This window comes from Micromys minutus (genome assembly GCF_963924665.1).
Source record: "Micromys minutus genome assembly, chromosome: 3".
Lineage (NCBI taxonomy): Eukaryota > Metazoa > Chordata > Mammalia > Rodentia > Muridae > Micromys > Micromys minutus.
Window position 1 is genome coordinate 22007808 of NC_137972.1, and position 23782 is coordinate 22031589.

Consider the following 23782-nt stretch of genomic DNA (forward strand, 5'->3'; position numbering starts at 1 on the left):
AGTCTGCAGCTCCCAAAACACACAGGAGGATCCCACTGAGGCTGCTGAGGTTTTCATCTTCTGGGACCCTGAAGACCATTTTAGTATTTTGCCCCTTTCCTTTCCCTTTGTTTAGCGTTGGGTTCTTTATATATAACTTAAGTCTACGGGTCAGTTGAGCATGCCAGCCATACCTTGGGAAGAGCTGGCTCCCACCCTGGGAAAGGCCATTGATAAGCCTGAATGCCCACTGTGTTAAGGGTCACAGGGTAGTGCTGGGTGATAAGCTTATCTTAGTAGGACTCAGGAGACGTCTGGGAGACCCAGCCAGAGTTAGTCCACAAAAATAATTACAAGGGAAAAGTATAGAGAACAAAGAGGAGGAAGAAGGAACCGCTCTGGGACAGAGCAACATGATAGCTCCCTGGAGCTATGGCCCTCCAGGGGGTGTATGGGTGGAGCCATCACCTGTGAGCCCGCAGGGCCCCTCTCCCAGCAACACAGAACCACACAGAAGAAAGAAAGGACCTAGTCCTCTAACTGTCCCCGACTAATTCTTTTGAGGGTCAACTGAGAAAAGGGCTCTGCTGCTCAGAGGTGGGTTGTAAGGACTGCCCCTCCTGGTTTAGCTGCTGTAGGGCTAGGATGCCTTTGGGCCCGGGCAGCCTCTGCAACTTCGGGGTAAAACCAAAGATCCGGAGGCATGCTTGGGGCAAGTGGTGGGTCTGGTGGGGCTTCCTCCCTTCCCAGTTCTCAAGGGGTTGCCCAACTGTCTGAGCCCTGGGCCGGGACACAGACCAGTGCCTGCCCAGCTGACCCCACACTGACCTCAGGGATGATCCTCTGACTCTGGCTGAGGGCAGGATTGGAGAGGTCTCAGAGAAGAGGGTTTTTTTTTTTTTTTTTTGTTTTTTGTTTTTTAGCTTGGGGAAGGAGCCGCTGGATGGGGAATCCAAAGATGGCTTCTCTATTTCCCTTTAGAAACAGGGAATGACTAGGTAGGAGAAGAAAGGCGGCCAGAAAGGGCGGGAGGCCTGGCGGGATGGCCAGGCCTCAAGAGGAGGTGCCCAGGGCTGGTGCTGGGAGGGAAGGAGTTAAGGCGGAGAGGGGGGCAGCCTATGGCAGGAGGACACACCTGTGCGCAGGGCAGAGGCGGGCGGGGCCCAGGTAAGGCGCCTGTGCTGCCCCGCAGGTGAAGAAGGAAGAGGAAGACTGAAGGCCAAGCTGGCCCTAGGTGGCTGAATCCGGGGCGTTGATACCCCTTTTCTTTCTTCTGCACCACTCTAGGGGTCAGGCGGGTCTGGTGCCAGGTAAAGGCAAGATCAAGGGGGTCCTGGGGCTGCGCTAGGAACGGTAGAACGCAGAAAGTTGGTGTGCTGGGGGCAGGGACAGGCCGTGGAATGGTAAGGGTCTGGCTCGCAGGCGGACAGTAGAGGCTGGGGGGCGGGGGGTTGCTGAAGCTGGTTTTGGCCTCAGTGACGGGCAACTCAGGGTACGCCTGGTGGGGAGCAGCAAGGCTCTCCCGGAAGTGTCCCAAATGACGCCGAGGTGGGGGATGGGAACAGGAGATCTGCGGCTTCTCCTTAGGGCCTTCGGCTTCGCCGGGACTGATCTTGAAGGTGGACTGGTTGGGTAGGGGCCCTCGTCTTACCCAGCAGTGTTTGGGTGCTGGTTGGGAGTCTCTAATACTGCCGGGTAATGATGGAGGCCCCTGTCCCTGTGTCATCGGCGTCCACTGCGCGTCCATTGCTTTAGGCCCTTTATCTGGCAGCAAACCCATTCCTCCCACACATACCCTGAAAGCCCCTTCTCCCGAGTTAAGGGTGTTGCAGAAGTGGCTCTCCGGTTGGCTGCTTGCCCACTGGAAGAACACAATGGCCCCAGCCCCTCCTCCAACCCAGTGTGATTTGTCATCTGGTAGATCCAGAACCTACTAGAAACAGACCTTGGCCTCGGGATTGTCTACGCACTCAGGAGGCCTCAGTCAGTCAGCCAGCAGCGGCTTCCCTCTAGCGCTTGATCAACGCTAGATCAATTTATGTTGGCTGGCTCTGGGTCCATCTTCCAGTGCAGTGTTGGATGGTTGAAGTACGAAGCTCCTAACACTGTCTGGTAAAGATGGCCCCCGGGTCAGTTCCCTCAGCAGTGACCTTGGAGCCTTGAAGACCACTGAGGCCACCAGACCTACAGCCTCTGACCTTTAACCTTCTGGATGGGGTGTGTGTGTGTGAATCACTTGGCAAAGGGGAACAATGGGAAAGAGACAAAATGGCTGCCTTCAGAACAGCAGCAAGATTTGGAAACACATTTGGTCCCCAGGCGCTTCCATTGTCTTTTCACCCTGGGAACGAGAGAGGGGAACGCAGGATACTGATTCAGGTCCATTGGCCTGGCTGTCTTAAGCTTCCCGGACCTCAGGAAATACCACTCCCTCCAAGAACCCAAGGAGCTGGGGTTTACTGCACCCTATATATAGCCCAGTTAATGTTCACCTCTTTCCCCATTGCATTGTTTTATGGTTCCACATTTCTTGTCTGCCCAGAAGGAAAAGATGGCAATGGTTCTAGGGAACTACATATGAGCAATGGCTTGATTTTCCCAGTACTTGGGTCTTCAGAAGAGGTAATCTGGAAAACAGGCTCTTGTTAAGTTGGGATCCAGGGCTGTGGGGGTAGTTAGGCCACCTCCATAGGGAGAAACTTCAGTGTAATAGCTCATCCTATCTGTGATTAAGTAATAGCACACTGGGTTCGGAACACTGAAACCCTCGGAGGAACACACACTGTCTCCCAAAGCGACCCAGACGCTGGTTACCAAGGAAGCAGTTCCCCCTGGGGTCATCACGTTTTTAGTTTGGCTCAGCAAAGCCACAGCTGCTCCAGCTTTTAAAGATGTTATTAAGTCTGCAGGTTCATTTGGTAGACCTGGAGGGTGGGGTGAAGGGTGTAGTTGGGCCTCTGAGATTGGCTGCTCTCTGTGTGGGTCCTGTTTTGAGGACCTGGCAGCAGGGTCAGGATGCCACAGGCCAAACTGCTTGTGCCCTCTGCTGGCAGAGACTCACGGTGCATGTGTGACCAACTCTGCGTGCACACTCAGATGCAAACTTTTTGGCTTTAGTTTAAGTAATAAAAATTTTATTGAGAATTCCTGGCATGGTGGTTATCTCCCCCCCAATCTGGGAAAGGGAGAACACAATAGGAAATCACAGAGAAATCACACTGTCCCCCATCCATCTCCCCCTCCCAGCCAATACAGGAAGGAGGAAAACCCTCTGAAAGGGTTGGCTGGTCTTCAGTCTTCCTTAATTCAAGAGGGCAGATACAGAAGAATCCATCACATGATGCTTGGGTCAGGGTGGGGTGTGCTTGACCCCCTAGCTGGCCCTTCCAAACTGGAGAAGTGTGCCAACTTATCTGGTGGTGGGGTTCTTGATGTCCACACTCATTTCTTACCCTTAATGAGGCTGTCACTGTAGAACAAAGGAGACATTCCTAATATTATTGGGGACATAAGTGTGTGGTGCAGAACACCCCAAACCATCCGTTTTCCTAAATGAAGGCCTGACTGGGGATAAAGGGGAGGTGTAGGGGCAGGTCCAGGAAGCAGATGGCCCTCAGGACCCTATAGCAAGAAGGCAGTGACTTACCTTCCCCTGTAGCGAGCATGCCATGAAGTGAGCCGAAAATATATGAAAAGAGAAATATATAATTAGTCAGCTGCTCTAGACCCCTCTCCAATCCCCAGTGAGGACAGCTCTTCACCATTTCTGCTCTCATGAGACTGCCATCGTCACTTCCCATGGAACGTCCTGCTTTGCTTTATAAAGTCAATCCCAGAAAATGGCAGGATAGGAATTGCCAACCAGCTAGACACCCACTTTTCTAACTAGTGTTCAGAGAAACTGTCAAGGGCCCTCGGTGACTACCTAGACAGACCCCAGAGTCCAGGGGAGACACAGGTGCTTTGCTCTCTGTACTGTGGGACCTCTCACCTAGTGAAGCTTTCATCCTGTAGATTCAGCACAAGGTTGTCAGCTGTGAGATAGATTCGGTTCTGTGAGGTGGCGATCTACAGGATAGGGAACAGATGTGTTAGCAGAGGCTTCCAATCTGATTCAGTGGCCACCCAGTGGAAGACCCAGTAACAGAACAGGATCCTGATCTAGTACAAAGGTGCAAGAAGCTTTGCTGTCACAGTTGTAGAACAGCCATAAACACAACCTGGGAGCACTGAGGGGTCAGTCTGGAGGGAGAAGGGTGCCCAAGGATACTGTTTAAGTAGAGACTCAAGCTCTCTGCTGAGTCTCTATTGTGTGACTGTGTAGCTGAATACTTTTAATCGGGCTGTCCTTGGATCGTGAGGGCTTCTACTCACCGTCTTAGAGATGTTCTGGGCGGCCCGGATCTTTCGGAGCTTGATATAGCCAGGATTCTTGCTTAGTGCTTCTCCAAGGTGAGCAGACAGAGTTAAGGGTTCCTCACAGCCAGGTTACATCCGTGGCAATCCTCCCCACCCTCTGCCAAGAGTCCTCTGGGCTGTCAGATTCAAGGTTTGCGCTCACATGGCTACTCACACTTTGGCTACCCACTGTGGGCCTCCCTACAGGATGCTGCCAGTACTGTGGTGACAGCTGACAAGAAGGCAAGGCCAGCAGTGCTATTGATCTGGCCTTACAGCAGGGAGTCAGGCTCAGGTACCCCCACCAAGATTTCAGATCTCACCAGTTGTCCTGTCGCCCCCCCCATCCCCCCAAGCCAAGAGTCAGTAGGCCAGTCGCATTCGCCTTAGTCTCATCAGTTGGCCCATGGTGGAAGATGGGAAACAGGTTGTCCGAGGGAAGAGGCCAAGCTCTGCAACAGAAGGATATCATCTTGGCAGCCTCCGCCTCCCCTTCAGCCTGCACAATTTTCTGTCGCTGTTCCTGCTTCGCTTTTTCCACCAAAAACTGGGCCCGCTGGGCTTCCTGCTGAGCTGTGGCATAAGTGAACTGGTGTTACAGCTGTGACGTGTAGGAACCCCCCCTCCCCCCCCCCCCGCATCCATGCAGCCCGCCTTCTCCCACCTCCATCGACTTCACCTGCCTCCATGGACTTACCCACTTGTTTGGCTTCTACAGCAGCTGTGTACTCTCGGCTGAAGCTCAGCTCTGTGATAGCCACATCATCCAGGATGAGGCTGAAGTCCTTGGCTCGCTCTGTCAGCTCTCTTCGGATCAACAGAGACACCTGGGGGTGACGGTCGGGAGGGGAAGGGCAGTTTGGTTTGAGGGGATCAGAGAACTGGAAGGAAGGCAGCATTGCTGTAACCATCTGAACAACAGAGCTGGGTATGGGCTGAAAACCTACCACCTAAATCCTCCAACAATCACTAGAAAAAAACTCGGTTCCATTTCTCCATGTGACAGCTGAGGCAGCACCAGACAGGTGGCATGACTGTCCCAGGTCACAGAGACCCTCTCTTTTCAGTTTATGCATCTCCTTAGCTTCCTGTCAATGGAGGAAAGACTATACTGTCATTATTCTCTTCTGTGCTTCCTCCCGACTGCTATCAGGGTCTACAGTGGTGCCTCCTTATTTCCCACCGTCCAGCTGGCCACTCAGCCCACGATAATCCCAAACTTCTGATACACTTGCTTCTGCCTCTTGAGTGCTGGGATTACAGGGATGTGCCAAACCTCATTCAAATAATGCTTGGGAATAAAACCAGGATTTGTGCTCGCTAGGCCAGCACTCATCAACTGAACTACAGATCTATCCCACAGCCTGGGACACCTTTTTTTTAGTACCCAGTAACCCCGACCAAGGAGGGACAGGCTGCCAACGTGCAGTGACAGGAGTCAGACCTGAGCCCGCTGGGTAATCAGCTGTGAGGCGTTGAACTTGGCCACCACACTCTTGAGCACCTCATTGACAATGGAAGGCAGCACTCGCTCCTCATAGTCTAGCCCTAGGCGCTGGTACATGCTGGGGAGCTCCTGGGCATTGGGTCGCGACAGCACGCGCAGGGAGATGTTCACCATCTGCAGGTCTGAGGGAGAGGTCAGCAGTGGCTGGTTAAGGCCAAATTCCCCCTTTCCAACCATTTTTTCTTATGAGTGATTCCCACCATGCCTAGTGTTATGTACAGCCTAGCACTCCTCTGGGAAGATAATCATGTCAACAAGCAACATGTGGACAAGGGCATGACAGATCCTTGTTTACTGTGAAATCTTTTCTATAGGCCTTCTGCTAATACGGCTATTTTTTCCCCCTACTCGCCCCAAGTGGTTTCCCCCTAGCCATTAGGGACTGGAGAACCAGAACCGTGAACTGTTTGAGGCCTAAGGCTTAGCGAACGAATAAACCACATACACGGAAACCAGCACAAAGAAGCACTTGTGTGGGCTACTTGCCTCGGTGTGTACATGGGAATGAGGCAGAGGCCTGGGGAATCTCAAAGGCAGGGCTTCTAAGTATGGTCTACAAGGAAACGGCTAGTGAAGAGTGGGGGCACTTTCTCCAGAGCAAGGTGTGTAGTGTGGATGTAATCAGCAGGTCAACAGAAAAAAAGGCCTTAAAAAAAGGGCTTGGATCTAGGCAGCAAGGAAGAAAGGCAACTCTTATTCAGTTTGCTAGGCAGAAGGTAGTGTTAAAACGTGCACACATAACCAAGACCCGAGAAACACCACCATTTCTGGCAGCCTCACCAGGTTCATTTTACATTTCTTTCTTTCCCCACGTGCCACACAGCTCCCAGTTGTGCACATTTACCTTTGGAGCCTGTGGGGGAGGAGATTTTTCGAGGTCTGGCCCGAATGTCATAGATGATGGGGTACTGGAACCAAGGGATCCTGGAGAGGAGATGTCAGGGACAGGAGTTGGGAAACTGCAGTTTCATTGATTATGACCAGTTTCCCCTCACCACTCGTCCTTGGGCCTGTTCCTCCCCATGACCACAGAAAAGAAGATTCTCTTTTCCCCTGTCGACAACAGCCCTTTATGCCTTGCTGGAGTTTCGAAGCAGCCACTGTCCTTTCGAAGTAGGGAAAAAGCAGTACCGAATCCTGTTAAGTCCGGCTACAGCCGTCAAGGGTGAAGGGTCAGGGCCTGTTCGCTCTGCCCGCCATTACCTGAAGTGAAGGCCTTCGGCTAGGATTGTGTCCTGCTGCACGCCACCAATACGATTAAAGAAGATGGCTCTATGACCACCTTCCACTGTGGAGAGAGGGGTGGCAGTCAGGACAAGCTGTTGGTTAGACTACTGGTCGGCGCAGGTGGACGGGGATGAGGGAACAGGGAGGCGCGGACACCGGGGGGAAGGAAGGACAGTGGGGCCTGGGGACTGCGAGGTCCGGACAGCGGAAGGAGGTTGCTCACCGGTGAACACGGACTCGCGGACGCCGTAGGCCACCGCCCCGGCCCCCAGCAGCAGCTTCAGCGCCGTGCCCATGCCTCGAGGCCCGGCGGGCAGGCGTCCCGCTAAGTCCTTTAAGTTCTGGGCCATGTCTGATCCTCCTGAAGGCGGAGGCACCAGCGGTCAGGAGGAGGTGCCCGCCAGCTTCTACCCCACTCCAGACCTCGCCTTGCACACGAGGATCGGGGGCCTTAGAGCTCGCGGGAGAAAGGGCACCGGAAGTGCGCTTCCCTCTGGACCCGCCCCCGTGGGCCTAGGCGGACCCGAACCCCGCGCACAAGAATGGCGCATCCGGAAGTCCCGCCTCTTTTGGAGGTGTGCCTTCCCAGAGAGGCTTCCATACAGGTATCGCCATTTTCCAGCGCCCTCTTTTAAAATGGCAGCTGGAAGGCCGTTTGCAGTGACGTGACGGACGTGAAGTTCTAACTTAAGGACCTCAGCGCAACTTCCGGTCTGCTTACAAGATGGCTGCGACCAGTGGTGGCTTTCAACCTCGTGAGCGGCGTTTTTCAGTGCAGGAACAGGACTGGGACACTGCGCCGCCTAAGAGGCCCCGGCTTGGGGCAGGAAGCAAGTGCGGGGGCCGTAGGCTCATTGTGGTGTTGGAAGGGGCCAGCCTGGAGACAGTCAAGGTAGTTTTGAACAGTGAGTGCGGAGGTAGTGAATTGGTGGATCAGATTCTGTGGCGACCCCGGGCACAGAGTGAATGGAAAAGCAGAGCCGTGAAATTTGCTTTTGAAGGATGACCTAGTGTTGCAGGTTGTTGACATCCTGGATTGGCAGTGTTTCCTTTTGCTCTTGACTCTCATTTCAGCCCTCACTTTGCTTTTAGTTGATTTATTAGGGACTCTGTGATACAAAATGCAAAATGAGGGAAGCAGTGTCTATTGAGGTTTTCCACATTTCCAGAGGCCAGTGACTTTCCCAGACTTTTATTGCCAAGGACTTGATGTTATATTTTGTTAAAAGGGTTTCGACTGTCAGCTTGTTTTATATTTACCTATTCTGAAGTATGTCTGAATCAGATTATTTAAAAAGCCTTCCTCTTTGCTTTTTTTTACCCCCTTTAAATATTTACTTTACTTATGCTTGCAAGTCTGCATGTGGCTGTGAGCCACCTCATGGTGGTGCTAGGAACCTAACTTGGGTCCTATACAAGAAGACTTTGTCATAACCCCAATGTCATCTCTCCAGCCCCTCTCCCCCCTTTCTTATGTCTTACCTTTCGGAGCTAAACTTGCTCAGTGTGCAGGCCCACAAGCCCCCTCCCCCCACTCTGGGTTGTTGTTTTTGATCATTCTTAGAATGCAGTCCAGGTTAGCTTGGAACTCTCTACCTTCAACTTCCTAAGCATTAAGATATTTATAGGTGAATTTTACCATGCCAGGAGTTAAATTTGGTCCTTAGCCCCTTCCTGGTTACTGTGAGAAAGCAAGTTCGCTCTAACTTTGTAAAGTGGATGTATATCTTACTCAACTAAACCACACAGGATCTATATTGACAGTCTTATAAAAGTAGTGTGTTTCTAATAACCCAAGGTAAGAATCTTTTTCCATCTGTTCTTCATGTATACTTTATGAAACTAGGAAACTTTTCCTCTTCTACTTCCCCCCTAGACTTATTTATTTCTGAATAAATAAATAATATTCTGGAACTGTCTTCAGGCACACGAGAAGAGGGCATTAGAACCCATTACAGATGGTTGTGAACCACCATGTGGTTGTTGGGAATTGAACTCAGGACCTCTGGAAGAGCAGTCAGTGCTCTTAACCGCTGAACCATCTCTCCTGTGCCCTCCCCTTCTATTTTTTATTAAGTGATCAATTAATCAGATTTAAAATTTTCTGTAGTTAGTTATTTCCATCCCAACTTTTTTTACATACAGGCTTTTATATGTTCCTCCCTTAGTGTTGTCTGGCATCCATTATCATTATTATTGTTTAAAAAGGTTTATTTTTTTTTTTTTAATGTGTTTTGCCTGTATGTATCTCTACAATGCCAGATCCCCTAGAACTGGAGTTAAAGACAGCTGTGAGCTGCCATTTGGGGGCTGAGAATTGAACCTGTGTCCTGAAGAGCAGCCAGTGCTGTTAACTGCCGAGCACCTAACTGCTTATCTATCCGCCCTTGTTTTTTGTTATTGTTGTTGACAGGGTCTCACTGTGTAGCTCTGGCTGGCCTGGAACTCAATGATATCTGCCTGTCTCTTCTGCCTCCTGAGTGCTGGGATTAAAGGCATGCACCACTACACCTAGCTGCTTATCAACTCTGAGTGTTAATCTTAACATTATCAGACTAGGAATCCCATGATAATGGTAATTTGCAAATGTGGAAACCATCCCTGTGTCCATGTTTCAGAAAGTAGATATACTAGATTCCTTCTAAATACCAGTTTTCTGACAAAGGCAAATCAGTTCACTTAACTGTAATGTTTGGAAGGAGTAAAGGAGTTACTGTATTTGTTTAGAATAATGTCTGATACTTGAAATTAGTATCACTTGTTCCAGGTTACTTACTGAGAGATCAAACAGTTATGTTAAAACTCCTAGCCCAGGGGTGGAGAGACATCAGTTAGGAGCACTTGTTCTTGCAGAGGACTTAGTTCTAACGCCAGCACCTAAGAAAAAAGCCAGGCCATGCTAGGCGTGCTTTTAATCCGAGAACTGTGAGTCAGATGAGAGGTAGATCTCTGAGTGTGAGGAGGAGAGAAGGGAGGGTCCCAGCTCAATTTGTAATCCTGGCATTGGAGAGACAAGTGAATCTGTAGAGCTTGATGGGGCCTGCCGGCCTAGCTGAATCGGTGAGCTCAGGTTCAGTGAGGAACTCTTATGTTAGAAAGTAAGGGTGATAGAGAAAGACACCAGACATCAACCTCTGGCCTTCACACGTAAGCACATTGTAGCTATATGTGCATGTGTGCGCATGCACACACAAACTGATGTGGAGGTATAGATGTGACAACAGAGTGGTGCCTTCCATCTGTATTTCCTGTCCATCTGTTAACAAGCCATTTCTGTTCATCAGTTTGTAGACTCGGGAGATTATTTACTGTTTCTATGAGAACCAAGTATGAGGTTTCAAACTTTCTCCTGTCTCTTTAGTAACTTTTAAGAACTGTTGAGAACTGCTGGCAATGGTTTTGTTCTGGTCATTCCAGTTCTTGGTTTCCGATTAGTACACAAACTCAGCTTTCACCATCACTGCTGCAGTAAGTGTAGCACTTTGATGTCTTCTCTTGTGGTTCCTTCCACATGCTGGCTTCATAACCTTGTCATTCTAGTTCCACAGGATCTGATGCCTTCCTCTGATGTCTACAGGCACCTGGCATACACATGATGCATATGTATATGTACAGGCTGAACACTCAAACATGTAAAACTAAGTAAATCTTTAAAAATTAAAAGCACAAACCTCTACTTTTATCTTACAAATGGGTTGAAATAGGATTATTCCAAAAGTTCATTGTCTTACAATTGAGGGTGTCCAAGGACTTAGTTTTTGATCATGAGCTTTACTCTGACGTTATTACTGTTTTTTAAAGATTTATTTATTTTATACATTAGTACTGTCACTGTCTTTAGACATACCAGAAGAGGGCATCAGATCCCATGTGGTTGCTTAGAATTGAATTCAGAACCTCTGGAAGAGCAGCCAGTCTTTACCAAGCCATCTCTCCAGCCCCTGCTCTGACATTCTTTTAAAATGTATGTGTATGTGTGCGCTGCCTGGGTGTACATGTACAGGTATCTGAGCAGGCCAGTTGGCTGGAGCTGAGTTCTGGGTGGTTGTGAACCACTGTGGGTGCTGGGAATTACATCGGGGCCTCTGCATGAATAAGCACAGTGGTTCTCTTAACCAAGCCATCTCTAGCTCCTACTCTTTTTTTTTTTTTTTTTTTAAAGACTTGTGTGGGGCTAGAGCTATGATGGCTTAGCAGTTAAGAGCACTGGCTGCTCTTCCAGAGGAACAGGTTCAATTCCTAATGCCCACATGGTGGCTCACAACTGTAACTCCAGTTCCAGGGGATCCAGTGCCCTCTTTTAGCCTCCACTGGCACTACATATATAGAGTGCACATAGGATTAAATGAATACGGACAGGTGTAATTATGCATGTGTGTGAACCACATGTTTGGATGCTCGTGGAGGCTGGAGTTTCCAGGTTCCCCTGGAGATGAAGTTAGTTATAGGCCACCTGACATGGATGCTGGGAAATCAAATCCAGGTTCTTTGCAAGAATTCCATTCCTTAACCACTGACATTTTTCTGGCCTCTGACATTGTTTGAGCTATTTGGTTAGTCCCCCAAATTACATACCCCCCAAATATTTTGAAATGTGTATTATCACTTTGTCTCTAGACATAAAAAGTTCTAGTGATGCAGACTTTAAAAACCTGTGTTTGTGGGCTGGAGAGATGACTCAGTGGTTAAGTCATGAGTTCAGTTCCCATTAAGCACATGGTGGCTCACAACCATCTGTAATGGAATCTGATGCCCTCTTCTGATGTGTCTGAAGAGAGTAAAGTGTACTCACATAAAATAAGTCTTAAAAAACAAACAAAAACCTGTGTTTGTTCATAAGTTAAAAAGCCTTCCAGCATGTGTGTACATTCATTGACAATCTGAGGTGGTAGGGGTGGCTCTCCTACCATGTGTAGGAGATTGATGTCAACTAGTGCCTTTACCTTCTGACCCATATGAAAAGCCATGTTACAGGGTTCTTTTGTGTGGTATGTGTGCATATATATATTTGGGCATGTATGAAGGTCAAAGGACACTTGGTTTCTTTCCTTTCACCATGTGAGTCTTGGGAATTGAACTCAGATCTTTAGGCTTGGTGGCAAGTACCTTTGTCTGCTGAGCTGTCTCGAAGTCACGTTTAGACTTGGTCTTGCTGACCATTCTAATGTCTCTTGAGATTTGAAATTGCAAATGGTAGTTACTTGCTGTTTCTGTTGGCACGGACTTGTCGGAGAACTTCAGATGTCACATTTTCCTGACACTAGCTAGATTTTTGGCTCTTCACTTGTATGGGTTCTTGGTTATAATGTCATATGTAATCCTGGCCCTCCAGTGCCTCCCCTTTTTATTCCTACTTTTCATGTGTTCATTTTGTAGTGCTGGGAGTTGAAGTCAGGGCTTACGAAGCCCTGTCACTGAGCTGCAGTCCACCTGCTTTTTCTCAATGGTTTGCTTATATCAGGTTTTGATTGAGGCAGCAGGGTCTTGCTGTGTCCTAGGCTGGCATTTTCTTCAGCACATACTTATTGCTTCTGAGACTTGTCTTGTTTATGAACTCTTGTCTGATTCTAGAACTTCGGTAACCTTGCCTTATAGCCAGAGGCCTGAAAAACGAAAAGTGGTATGACTTGGCCCCACCTTTATTGTGTAAGATAGTTATCCTGTGTGTAAATGTGATATATCACAATCTTCTGGAGAGTGGACTGGATGATGGGGTTTCCATTGCTCCCATCATGCTCTGTTCTGCAGGTGGGGAAAACATACGAACTACTCAACTGTGACAAACACAAGTCCATGTTGTTGAAGAATGGACGGGACCCGGGGGAAGTCAGACCAGACATCACCCACCAGGTAATTGTGGGGGCAGAGCTAATCACCCTCTGAGCAAATGCTGTTTCTCAGGCTTTACCTTGCCTCTCTTCCTTTCACAGAGCTTGCTGATGCTTATGGACAGCCCTCTGAACCGAGCTGGCTTGCTACAGGTTTATATCCACACACAGAAGAATGTGCTGATTGAAGTGAACCCCCAGACTCGAATTCCTAGAACCTTTGACCGATTTTGTGGTCTCATGGGTGAGAAGAGAAGCCTTAGGATTAAGTTCTGAATGAACCACAAAGTGAAGAGGGGAAACAGGAGAATCACACACCCAGTCCTTTGGTGGTGGGGAATGAGGGGTAAAACTGTCTGAGCTTGTCAGCAGTATTAGTGACATACTTAACTGTTGTGTGATGTAAAGGACACAACCCAGTTCCCCCAGGGGTGTTTAGCTTAGATCACTGGGCAGAAGAATATAGTGTTTTCCCACTTCTGAACTCTTATTCCTCTCCCCCCCCCCCACCCAGTTCAGCTTTTACACAAACTGAGTGTCCGAGCAGCTGACGGCCCTCAGAAGCTTTTGAAGGTAAGCTGGTAAAACCCATTGGTAGGTTCTGGGGTCAGTTCTGGGGCTGACTCTTCTTTTTGTCTTTAGGTAATTAAGAATCCAGTGTCTGACCACTTCCCAGTTGGCTGTATGAAAATTGGCACTTCCTTTTCTGTTGAAGATGTCAGTGACATTCGAGAGTTGGTGCCCAGCAGTGACCCAGTTGTTTTCGTGGTGGGGGCCTTTGCCCATGGCAAGGTATAGTCTGGGCTCTGTAGTTAGGTTCTTCATGGAGCGGAAGCTCAGTGCAGGATTACACGAGCAGTTGGCATCCTTACACACTGGGAAGTCGGGGTGAGACAGGTGGTGGCTGCATCCCTGCCCCAGCATTCATTCTTTGAGGGCTCACCTGTCTCTAGCAGTGTCTTTTGCAGTTTGATAACTGCTGTTGAGCCGTTAGCTCCCCCATGTGTTCCCTGACCAGGGTTTTCTTTCCTTAGGTCAGTGTGGAGTATGCAGAAAAGATGGTGTCCATCAGCAACTACCCCCTCTCTGCTGCACTCACCTGTGCTAAAGTTACCACAGCTTTTGAAGAAGTGTGGGGCGTTGTTTGAGAGCAGCAGCGCCTGGTTCTCAAACAGGACTCTTGGTGAGGCGTCTGTTGGCTCCTAGGATTTGCTGGAAGATATCTTCTGTACCAAGATGGCAGAGTGGGGAGTCAACACTGTACTTTGGGTTTTTTTTCCTATAAAGAGTTTTATTTTGTATTTTCAGACCTGATTGTTTTGAGGGAATCTCAAACTCAGCAGTACATGGTAGTGTAAACTGTTCACCGGACTTTGACGGTTCCTGATTTCCTAGATTTCTATGGCTCTCAAGGAGAGACCCTGATGAGCTCAGCTTTAGCAGTAATGGAGAGGATGTATGAAAGAAAGCAGTCTGGGATGCTAGCAGTGAAAAACTGAACAAACAGAAGTGACTTTATCTGGTATAGTTCCAAGATAGAAAAAGTGGAGCAGGCAGGGCCTTGTACCCTCCCCTCCCCCCATAGGGGGGTGGCGGTATCGGCACATATACAATCGTAGTAGATTGGCAGAAGAGAAACAACAGATTCCTGGCTAGAGGGGAGAGATAAGGCAACGTGCATGGGGGAGTCCAAAGGGGGTGCAGCCCCTCTGCTCCTCCCACAAGAGCTTCCCCTTTGGCTGTTGCAGAGGCACAGCTGGGAGTGCTGTGACTTCCAGCTCCTGGCGTCTCTGCTCGGGGGGTGAGGAGTGCTGTGAGAAGGGAGACAAGTAGTTTCTGCACCAGTCCAGCTCTCGGCCACCTACAAGGCAAGGTAGGTGTGTGGTCAGGAGCCGCCCTTCCTAACTAGGAAAGCAGACCCCACAGGGCACTCCCTCAGGGGCAAGCTACACTGAAGTCCACCTGAATCTCCACTGGTGTTCCTCTCTAGTCTGTTCTAGCCTACAGCCTGTAGACTTTACTTACCAGGGAGATAGATCATTCCCTCTTTTTTAACTTCTCTTTTCTTGGCACCACTGCTTTGTGGATATAAGGCAATATGAATAGTAGGCTCAAGAAGAAGACGTGCCCAAGGAAATAGATGGATCTGTACACCTGTGGAGAGACAGATGAGAGTTGTGGGTTGTCCCTTGCTACTTGAGGTTTCAGTGACAACTCCCCCCACAGCCTTGCAATCCGGTAATCAGGTCTTCACTACCTTAAGCCACTTGTCCCATGTGAAGAGGCAGAAGGCGGTCATGGAGTACCCCATGAAAAGCCAGTGGATGGTCTGTTGCACCAAGTAGTAGAAGGGCTGCAGGGCCGTGATGGAGGCCAGGCTGCTGAGGGCCGGGCTGTCCCGAATTAGGTTGGTGGCCTGGGGTGGAAGGAGAGAGGTCACAGTTCTGTTCCCCTCCCCATCCATTTTTCCTCCCACCCTTGAGTCATACCTGCTTTTCCACAATAACAATGAGGAATTCCATCTGGAAGCAAACCAGGTATCCCGAGTGCAGGCCATGCCAGAGGGCCAAGAACAGCAAGGAGAGACCTTGTGAGAGCTCTTTATTTCCAAGAAACTTGAGGCGTTTGAAGATGTAACTAGAGAAGAGGGTGGGTAAGGATGAATCTCAGACTTGACTCCTGCTTCTGGGTCCCGGTGCCCTGAGGAGTGGAGTGCTGACTGGCTCCCACTTGTGGCCACTGAGGGTACAGAAGCAGTGCTAATAGGACAGCTTGAGCTGGAGGAAAGCTGTCATGGTTCAGACAACACAGAGACTGTGGGCTTAGATGAGTGCAAGAGGATCAGCTGCTTGTTCAGCAGGTACAGCTGAGCACCTACTAAGGGTCTGTCTGCAGCAACAGTGCTGCAGTGCAAGGACATTCTCAGGCTTAGACACCAGTGATGGAACAATATAAACATAAACAGCATACGAGGAAGGACATAATGAGGGGGCTTGGTAGGAACAAAAGCTTATTAGAGTGTTAAGTAGGATACAGGGACAGAAGTGACAAGTCTGCCTTCAGTGTAGTGTGAGAGGAGCCTAGGCCCAGGCCTCCATACTCACCGGGCTACCCAGGCATTGGTATTGATGTTGAAAGAAGCGATGGTGCCGTTGAAGCGAGGGGTGGTTTCAAAGAGCCACACTTTCATGTTGGCACAGGCATCCCATCTCACGGTCCCATTTTCTTTATAGCCATTAAAGCCCAGGCCTGACAAGATGCACACTCCTTCCTGAGGGGAAGGACAGTTAGGGATCTCGCCACTCTCCTCCTTCCAGCCTCCCTTTCCCCAACTTCCCTACTTACAGTAACCAGCCAACAGGTGACGTACTTGTACAGCACAAATTTGCCCCAGATGAGCATGTACATGCAGCGGAACCAGAAAGGGCAGCTCTTGAGAGAGAGCACAGTAGCATTAGGAAGGCACAGTCCCCTCACTGATCTTCAAACTGTGGCTGGCTCCTCTACCCCTGTTGATTCTGATGCCACATGTACTGTGACAGTATAGCCCCTATCTGTCTGTAACCAGCCAAGAGGTGACAACATGTGTCCCGTCCTCTGCAGTCTAGACAGCAGAGGGACCTTGCATATGTGCAGTCTATGGTTCAGAGAAATCTACCCAGAAAGGCTATAGAACAACTGTGAGCTTTCACTTCCCTCTTGGAGCATAAACTCTGGACAAGCCCCTAAGTCTGTCAGTTTAAAGAAAGGCTGCAGTCTAAGTCACCTGGCATACAGAAAGAGCTGCTTTTTTTTAGGGGGAGAGAGAAGGCAGGGAGTGCAAAAGTGCACCTGGAGCTACCCCATGCCTGAGGTTTGTCCATGTGGGTTATGGCCTGGGTGGCACAAACTAACTTTCACAAACTAGCAAAATCCCACACACATCTGTAGATGGCACAGCCCACTTGTCTATCATCTACAGGGCTCTTTGCTTATCTCCTTGTGTGAGGCAGTAGTCACACTGCTGTACTGACAGCCACTCACATCGTAGTCTTCAGTGAGGAGATAGTCTTCTGTGATGTGGGGGCTCAGCAGGGTGTAGCCCACCAGGTAGACAAGGCCCAGACTCAGGCGCTTGAGAGCAGGTATGGTGCTGGAAAGGAACAAGTGGGGTCACAGACAGCAGAGCCTCGCCCTTCACCCTCTGACCTGCAGTCACGGAAAGGAGCATGTCAGGGTGTGGTGACTACTGTGTGCAGTGGCACCAGGAGCCCTGTACCTGGAGCTGTTTCCCAGGAAGACAGCTGTGTGCTTGGTTTTTTGCAAACCCCAGTTACAGGAATGAGGGTGGATGGGTGGGAACAGTATGGGAGGCTTTAGCCCTCAGCTACTGAGCTCAGAATTTACCAGGATTCTTAGTGGTAAGGCTAAAAACCATGTACAGAGCAGCTAGCATTTTAACTCATGCTGAATTCAGGGGGACAAATTCCCAGTGAAGGAATTCAGTGGCTTTTCCATTATTTCTTGTTAAGTATATATTGTATGCATTTTTTGTATATTGAGCAGGCTCTCCCTCTATGAGAGGAGGCTTTGAAGGGAGGAACATAACTTGTGGGCAAAACAATTCTCCGTCAGGTTTAGCATGAATGGCTGGGGTAGTCTGAGGAACACGTAGATATTGTCCATGTGACACTGACAATTGGGCCAACATGCTAGGGCTGACCTTTAGGTCACTTCAGAGTGGTTGTACCAAGTGGAATTCCTACACGGAGTGTGACCAGGAGAGGTGATTACCTGTTTGGCATCTTCCCTGGTATGTCAGTCAGTTGTCCCCGCACCAGCTGCATGTAGTGGTTCATTGAAAACTGGGGTCCTACCAAGAAGGCTCCATAGAAGTAGGAGAAGCCAGCAACTTCCAGCAATGAAGGGACACCCCATATGGCATATTTCTGTTGCTCAGAAGACAAGGAATTCTGTGCCCAGAAGAGAATGCATGGTTAGATAGCCCTTGAATCTTACCCCAAGAGGCACTTGTGCCACTGCCTGGAGCTCTGTAGTGTGGGGTGGGAGGTGGAAGGTTGCTTCATTGGAAAATGTGTGGAGGAGCTTAGCCAACGGCTGTCTGTGGCCGCTGTGACAGATGCCTCGCTGGCACTGATCTCTGAACTTAGTGCAAGAGCTGGAGCCCAGACAAGTTACCCTGGTTCGTCCTTGCCCAGCTGCTATCTGGAAGATAGCTCATAGGCCAGGGAATGAGGCAGAGGCTCTGCGCTACTGGCAGACCCAGTCCCAGTAACAACAGCCTTTCTCCTTTCCTCTGGCCAATCCCTAGCCTCTGCCAGACTGGGCACTTACCTTGTCTTTGCCTCCATCATAGTAGTCAATAGATAGCCCTGAGCAAAGAGAGAAGGGAGGGAGGTAGACATGAGGATGTGGTCTGTGGACCAACTGTAGTCAGGAGCATGACAGGAACATCAGTATGGTTTATTTTGGCTCAGTGGGGGAAGGGCACATCTGTAAAGGAGGAAGACAGCACCTTTCTACTTACCAATTAGCTTCAATGTCAAGACACAATGTGGCATTGTCCACTTGATATCATAGTCACCGGTGGCTGTGTAGTAATATCCAGCAAGAAGGTAGGCCTAGGAGAGGGGACGTCTTCATCATCATACACCTTACTTCCTTTCTCTTCTGCCCCCCACCTCCCTTTGGTGGTCTTGGCCTTCAAATCATAATCCTCCTCTTAGCCTTTCAAGCCTGTGCCACCATGCCTGACTTCTTCATTTCCCTCTGGCTTTGCAATCCCCTGTATTCCTCCCCCTGTCCTCTCTTCTGGTCCTTCCTATGAGCTAGGTCTGCTATTGCAGGCCTAGAATCCTGGCACTTGGGAGAAAGAGACTGTGCCAGCGTGAGCTGTAGAGTTTGAAGCTGCCTTGGTTACATAGTGAGACCCATCTCAGTAAATAAACACATCCTACAAATGGGGGCATTAACACCTTAGCGAGGACTGGTTTGCTTAGGGCATGGAATGGACATTTACATGCTTAGTTTTGACGGTTCATTCTACACTGGTTGTCTGAGAACCAAGGAACCCTGCCAGCATAGTCTGGAGGCCGGAAATGAGTGACTGCTACGGTCGGCCTAGGGCCTGTGCCGAGTGACCTGCCCACAGCCAGATGTGTGCTGGAAGGAGGGACTGAAGCTAGGTCTCCTCGGTTAACGTGCTACCACCCCCTGCCCTGCCCCTCTCCACACCAACTGTCACATGTGACCTGAGCTGCTACGAGGAAAATTTACCATCTGGAAGCAGAGGGTAGTAAGAACGGCAGTGACGGTGCGGCCCATGAGTCGCAGGATGAGGAACTGAAGCACAACACAGAGCAAGGAGTGGTAGCACTGGCTGCCTGGGTGCAGACAAGAGAGCAGCATTTAGGACCGTGGTGCCCGTCCCTCCTGAGTCCCCAGAAAGAACAGTCCGGAGCTGGAGGGTGGGGATGGCGTTCGGGAAGCCGTGGGTTCAACCCCCAGCTAGACTGGACCAGGCACAGTGTTCCATGCCTGCCATCTACCACTTGGGAAGTAGAGACAGGCGGAGCAAAGCACCTTCACAGTTCAAGATTAGCCTGGGTTACATGACTGTCTCAAAATAAAGGAATTTTATGTGTAAGTGTTGCCATGGTAAGTGTAGAGGTCAAGGGGCAACTACAGGAAATTTGTTACCTTCACCCACCATGTGGGAAGGTCATCAGACTTGGCAGCATGTGCTTTTCCCTGTTGAGCCATCTTACCAGCCCCTAAATAATCCTTATTGTTAAGGCGGGGGTCTCACTAGGTAGCCCTGACTGGCCTGGAATTCATTACGTAGACCAAGCTGGCCCCTTTCTGCTTCCCGAGTGCTGGGATTAAGGTGTGACTGCTGAGCACTAAATCTCTGTCTTAACTGGTAGATGAAAATGCACACATAGGACTGGAGAGACGGCTCAGTGGTTAAGAGCCCTGACAGCTCTTCCAGAGGTCCTGAGTTCAAAATCCCAGCAACCACATGGTGGCTCACAGCCATCAGTAATGGGAAAATGTGCACACTTCCGGGGCACCAAGTGACGTTTTGATATGCTACCTTATTTCGAATTATTTAATACACTGTTTAGCACCTTTGAAAATATTTATTTTTATGTGTGTGTGAGTATACATGGGCGTGTGCCTGTGTGCGCCCATGTAGCCAGGAGGGCATCAGATCCTCTGGAACTGGAGTCACAGGTGGTTTTTGAGCCATCTGGCAAGAGTGCTGGACTGAACTGGGGTGCTTTGGAAGACAAAATACCCTTAACTACTGGCTTACCTTCCTGACTCCCAAATATTTTTTCCTGTCCCCAGATATTATCAGTAAGGGGATGTATAAAGAGAACAGAGCAATGATGTGTTCCTATTGATAAATCCTCTTTTTTTAAAGATGAAAGCTTTTTAAGAGCTAACACTTCCTAATGCATGAGCTCTGGGATTCCCCCTGGTCCATCCCTCCCCAGTTTTCTCATGGCTACATCCCTACTGAACCTGCTCACTTACCAAAGTTGAAATAAGCAATTGAGAGGCCTGTGAAGGCATGGAAGAGATGGATGAGGTAGCTGTCCTTGTGGAAAAGGTAATGCCGATAAAACAGAGCCAATGGGTAGCCTAGGTTCAAGGAAAAGAGAAGAGGGTTAGTCTGTGTGTGTGTGTATGTTAATGTATGTGATGTATGTGTGCAGGTACATTCATGCTGCAATATTAGACCACAGCTTTGCTCTCTCTACTGTCTACCACTGAGTCATCTCACTGGTCCTCAAAAACAAACCATTATATGGTTTGGTAACAGAGAAGACAGAATAGTACTCCCACAAACCAAGTGGTTTGCTGTTGTTTGTAATTACACATTTAAAAGTGCAAGGTTTTTGTTTTCCAAGACAAAGTTTCTTGTGTAACAGCTTTGGCTGTCCAGGAACTCACTCTGTAGACCAGGCTGCCCACAGAGATCCACTTGCCAAGTGCTGGGATTAAAGGCATGTGCCACCACCACCTGGCTAGAACTCAACTATTTTTAAGTAAGGCAATGTAAAACGGAATCCCAGGACTCTTTCATTTATACCTACACCAACTATTGAGGAAGTGACCAACACCTGGATCTCGGCACTCAAGATGTGGAGGCAGGAGAATCTACAAGTCCAAGGCCAGCTTTGGCTACACAGTGAGTACCTGGCAGGCCTGGCCTTCATGGCAGATTCTGTTTCAAAAAACCTAACAAGGGATGCGGATCTCCCTCAGTTGGTAGAGTGCTTGCCTAGCATGCACAAAGCTCTGGGTTTGATCTCTAGTACATGAGACAGTGGTACGCACTTAAAATCCCAACACTTGGGAATATCAGGGCGATTAGAAGTTCACAAAGTTACATCATCTACAGACCAAATGGGGCCAGACTAACCTATGTAGAAAGAATCTAAAGTAAACAAAGCAAATACAAGACAAAAACAAAATAAAAACCAAAATTGAAGAAGTCCACTATGTTCAGAAACAGTATTTTACACTTTCTGATCTGTCCTGTGAGGATAGCACCCTCAGACTTCTGAGAAGACAGAAATTGACACTAGGCTATGTGGTGTAGAGCTTGTTTTGGAACACTAGGAAAATGGCTTTCAAACTTAATTCAGCATATGATCCAGGGACTATGAGCAGACTCTATGGGGAGCTCCTAAAGGGCCATTGAGTTCTACATTGTCAAGGATTGGTCAAGCGATACAAAACACACATACAAAATACAAAAGGGCCAATACATTGTATCTCTAAGTCCAAGAGAGCATAGCCAATGGCTCTGCTGCAGACTCCTCAACAGTCTATCAAGTGGTGGGGCTGACATGCTTACACTTGGGCATGAGTGGAGAACTGGTCCCCTTTTGGTTTTCTGGAAGGACCCCTTACCTATTATATCACTGTACAGTGTTCCAGCACTGGTCATAGTTTACAGTTGCCATGGTTCTTGCTTTTAAGATATAAAATGTAGGGTCAGGGTGATGGCTATGCCAGTAAGGGCATTTGTCACCAAGCCTGATTGATCCTTGGGAACTACATGGTAGCAAGAGAGGACCATCACCTGCAAGTTATTCTCTGACCAGCACATGCATGTGTGTGCACACACAAAAACAAGTAAATGTAATAAATTAAAAGTATTGTTAGTTTTATCATTGGCAATATAGTTTTGAATGTGTGGTAATTGCAACTTCCTTTATTTTTATTTTTTGTTTATTTATTTATTTATTTTTCAAAACAGGATTTCTATCCCTAGAACTCACTCTGTAGACTAGGCTGGCCTCAAACTCACAGAGATCTGCCTTTGCCTCTTGAGTGTTGGGATCAAAGGTGTACGCCACTATTGCTCAGCAGCTTAAAAAGTCAATTCATAAAGCAAAGTGCTCAATTATGTTGTTATCAAACATGATGGAAGGGTTGTCTGCCACTGTGTTATATCCCTAGACCTCTCTTCACAGTCCACTGTTTTGAGGTGGAGTCTTATGAAGCTGCCTAAGCTGCCCCTTAACTCTATAGCCTAGATAGGCCTTGAACTCATAAACCTTATACATGGGCTGGAGAGATGGCTCAGCGGTTAAAAGCACTGACTGTTCTTCCAGAGGTCCTGAGTTCAATTCCCAGCAACCACATGGTGGCTCACAACCATCTGGAATGAGATCTGATGCCCTCTTCTGGTATGTCTGAAGACAGCTACAGTGTACTCATTTATATTAAATAAATAAATGAATCTTTAAAAAAAAAAAAAAAGAAAAAGTATTGGGCTGGAGAGATGGTTTAGTGGTTAAGAGCACCGACTGTTCTTCCAGAGGTCCTGAGTTCATGGTGACTCACAACCATCTGTAATAAGATATGATGCCCTCTTCTGGTGTGTCTGAAAACAGCTATAGTGTACTTATATATAATAAATAAATCTTAAAAAAAAAAAAAAAAAAAAAAAAACAAACCTTATACCCAGAGCAGCTTCATCACCAGTTACATGTTATATACAAATGGAGAGTTGTCTTTTTTCTTTGTTTTGACACAGTGTCTCTATATGTAGCTCTGGCTATTCTGGAACTTACCATGTAGCTCACACTAGCCTCAAACTCACAGAAATCTTCTTGCCTCTGCCTTCTGAGTGCTGGAATTGAAGGCATGTGCCACCGTGCTTGCAATTGTCTTTACATAGCCCAGGCTGGCTGAACTCACTTTCTCACTTTGATTCCCTGGAACTACATAAACCAGACGTGGTGGTCCACAGACCTGAAAAACCAGCACTTGGGATGTAGAGTAGGAGGTTCAGGAATTCAAGGACATTTCTAGCTAGATGGCAAATTAGAGGCCAGTCTGTGCTGTATGAGAATGTGCCTCAAAAACAAACAAACAAAAAAACCAAACCTAATACCTTAAACCTTTTACTTTAAAAAATGTATTGTTGTATACATGTGTGTGTGGGAGCACACATGTGCACACGTGTGCACAGCCAGCATCTGGAATCAGATGCAGCTTTGGAGTTTGTTCTCTCCCACCATCATACAGGTCCTGGGGGTTGAATTCAGGCAGAAGGCTGAGCCAGAAGATTCTAATTGTCTAGGAGAGCTCACAAACTCTGGATAGATAGAATTAGTCCTTTTGAGTACTAAAACCTTTAGCCATGTAGAATGCACCCAAACCAAAGAACATGATGCCCTCTACAGTTGAAGAGAATTAAATTTTTTCTTTTTAAGAATACGGTCTAATGTATCCCAGATTGCCTGAGTTTGCCTTATAGCTGAGGCTGGCCTTTAATTCCTAATCCTGCCCCACTTCCTGACTACCAGCATTACTG

The 23782-nt window shown here is 48.4% G+C and overlaps 3 protein-coding genes across 3 annotated transcripts in view; 1 reads left to right on the forward strand and 2 right to left on the reverse strand.

Moving 5' to 3' along the window:
* Positions 1–3966: 3966 nt before the first annotated feature.
* On the reverse strand, positions 3967–7613 carry PHB2 (prohibitin 2; the record flags this gene model as incomplete). Its single annotated transcript, XM_080914798.1, has 8 exons — positions 7335–7613; positions 7088–7172; positions 6729–6808; positions 5822–6006; positions 5075–5204; positions 4847–4950; positions 4354–4431; positions 3967–4047 (listed from the first exon to the last, which is right to left on the reverse strand). Exons 1-8 carry the CDS (start codon positions 7459–7461, stop codon positions 3967–3969), a joined length of 870 nt encoding a protein of 289 aa, XP_080770924.1. The 5' UTR covers positions 7462–7613.
* A 174-nt stretch (positions 7614–7787) lies between these two features.
* On the forward strand, positions 7788–14240 carry EMG1 (EMG1 N1-specific pseudouridine methyltransferase). Its single transcript, XM_080914695.1, has 6 exons — positions 7788–8003; positions 12860–12961; positions 13042–13183; positions 13454–13512; positions 13582–13731; positions 13974–14240. Exons 1-6 carry the CDS (start codon positions 7836–7838, stop codon positions 14085–14087), a joined length of 735 nt encoding a protein of 244 aa, XP_080770821.1. The 5' UTR covers positions 7788–7835; the 3' UTR covers positions 14088–14240.
* Positions 14241–14301: 61 nt separating this feature from the next.
* Positions 14302–23782, reverse strand: part of LPCAT3 (lysophosphatidylcholine acyltransferase 3) — a 36643-nt gene continuing 27162 nt past the window's right edge. Inside the window, exons 2-13 of the mRNA XM_080914694.1 lie at positions 20482–20589; positions 19216–19322; positions 18467–18560; positions 18274–18311; positions 17713–17891; positions 16963–17071; positions 16285–16371; positions 16044–16210; positions 15429–15576; positions 15197–15355; positions 14965–15093; positions 14302–14800 (exon numbers count right to left, since the gene is read on the reverse strand). Coding sequence (XP_080770820.1) covers positions 14977–15093; positions 15197–15355; positions 15429–15576; positions 16044–16210; positions 16285–16371; positions 16963–17071; positions 17713–17891; positions 18274–18311; positions 18467–18560; positions 19216–19322; positions 20482–20589 — 1313 coding nt within the window. The 3' untranslated portion in view covers positions 14302–14800; positions 14965–14976. The remainder of the gene's footprint in view (positions 14801–14964; positions 15094–15196; positions 15356–15428; positions 15577–16043; positions 16211–16284; positions 16372–16962; positions 17072–17712; positions 17892–18273; positions 18312–18466; positions 18561–19215; positions 19323–20481; positions 20590–23782) is intronic.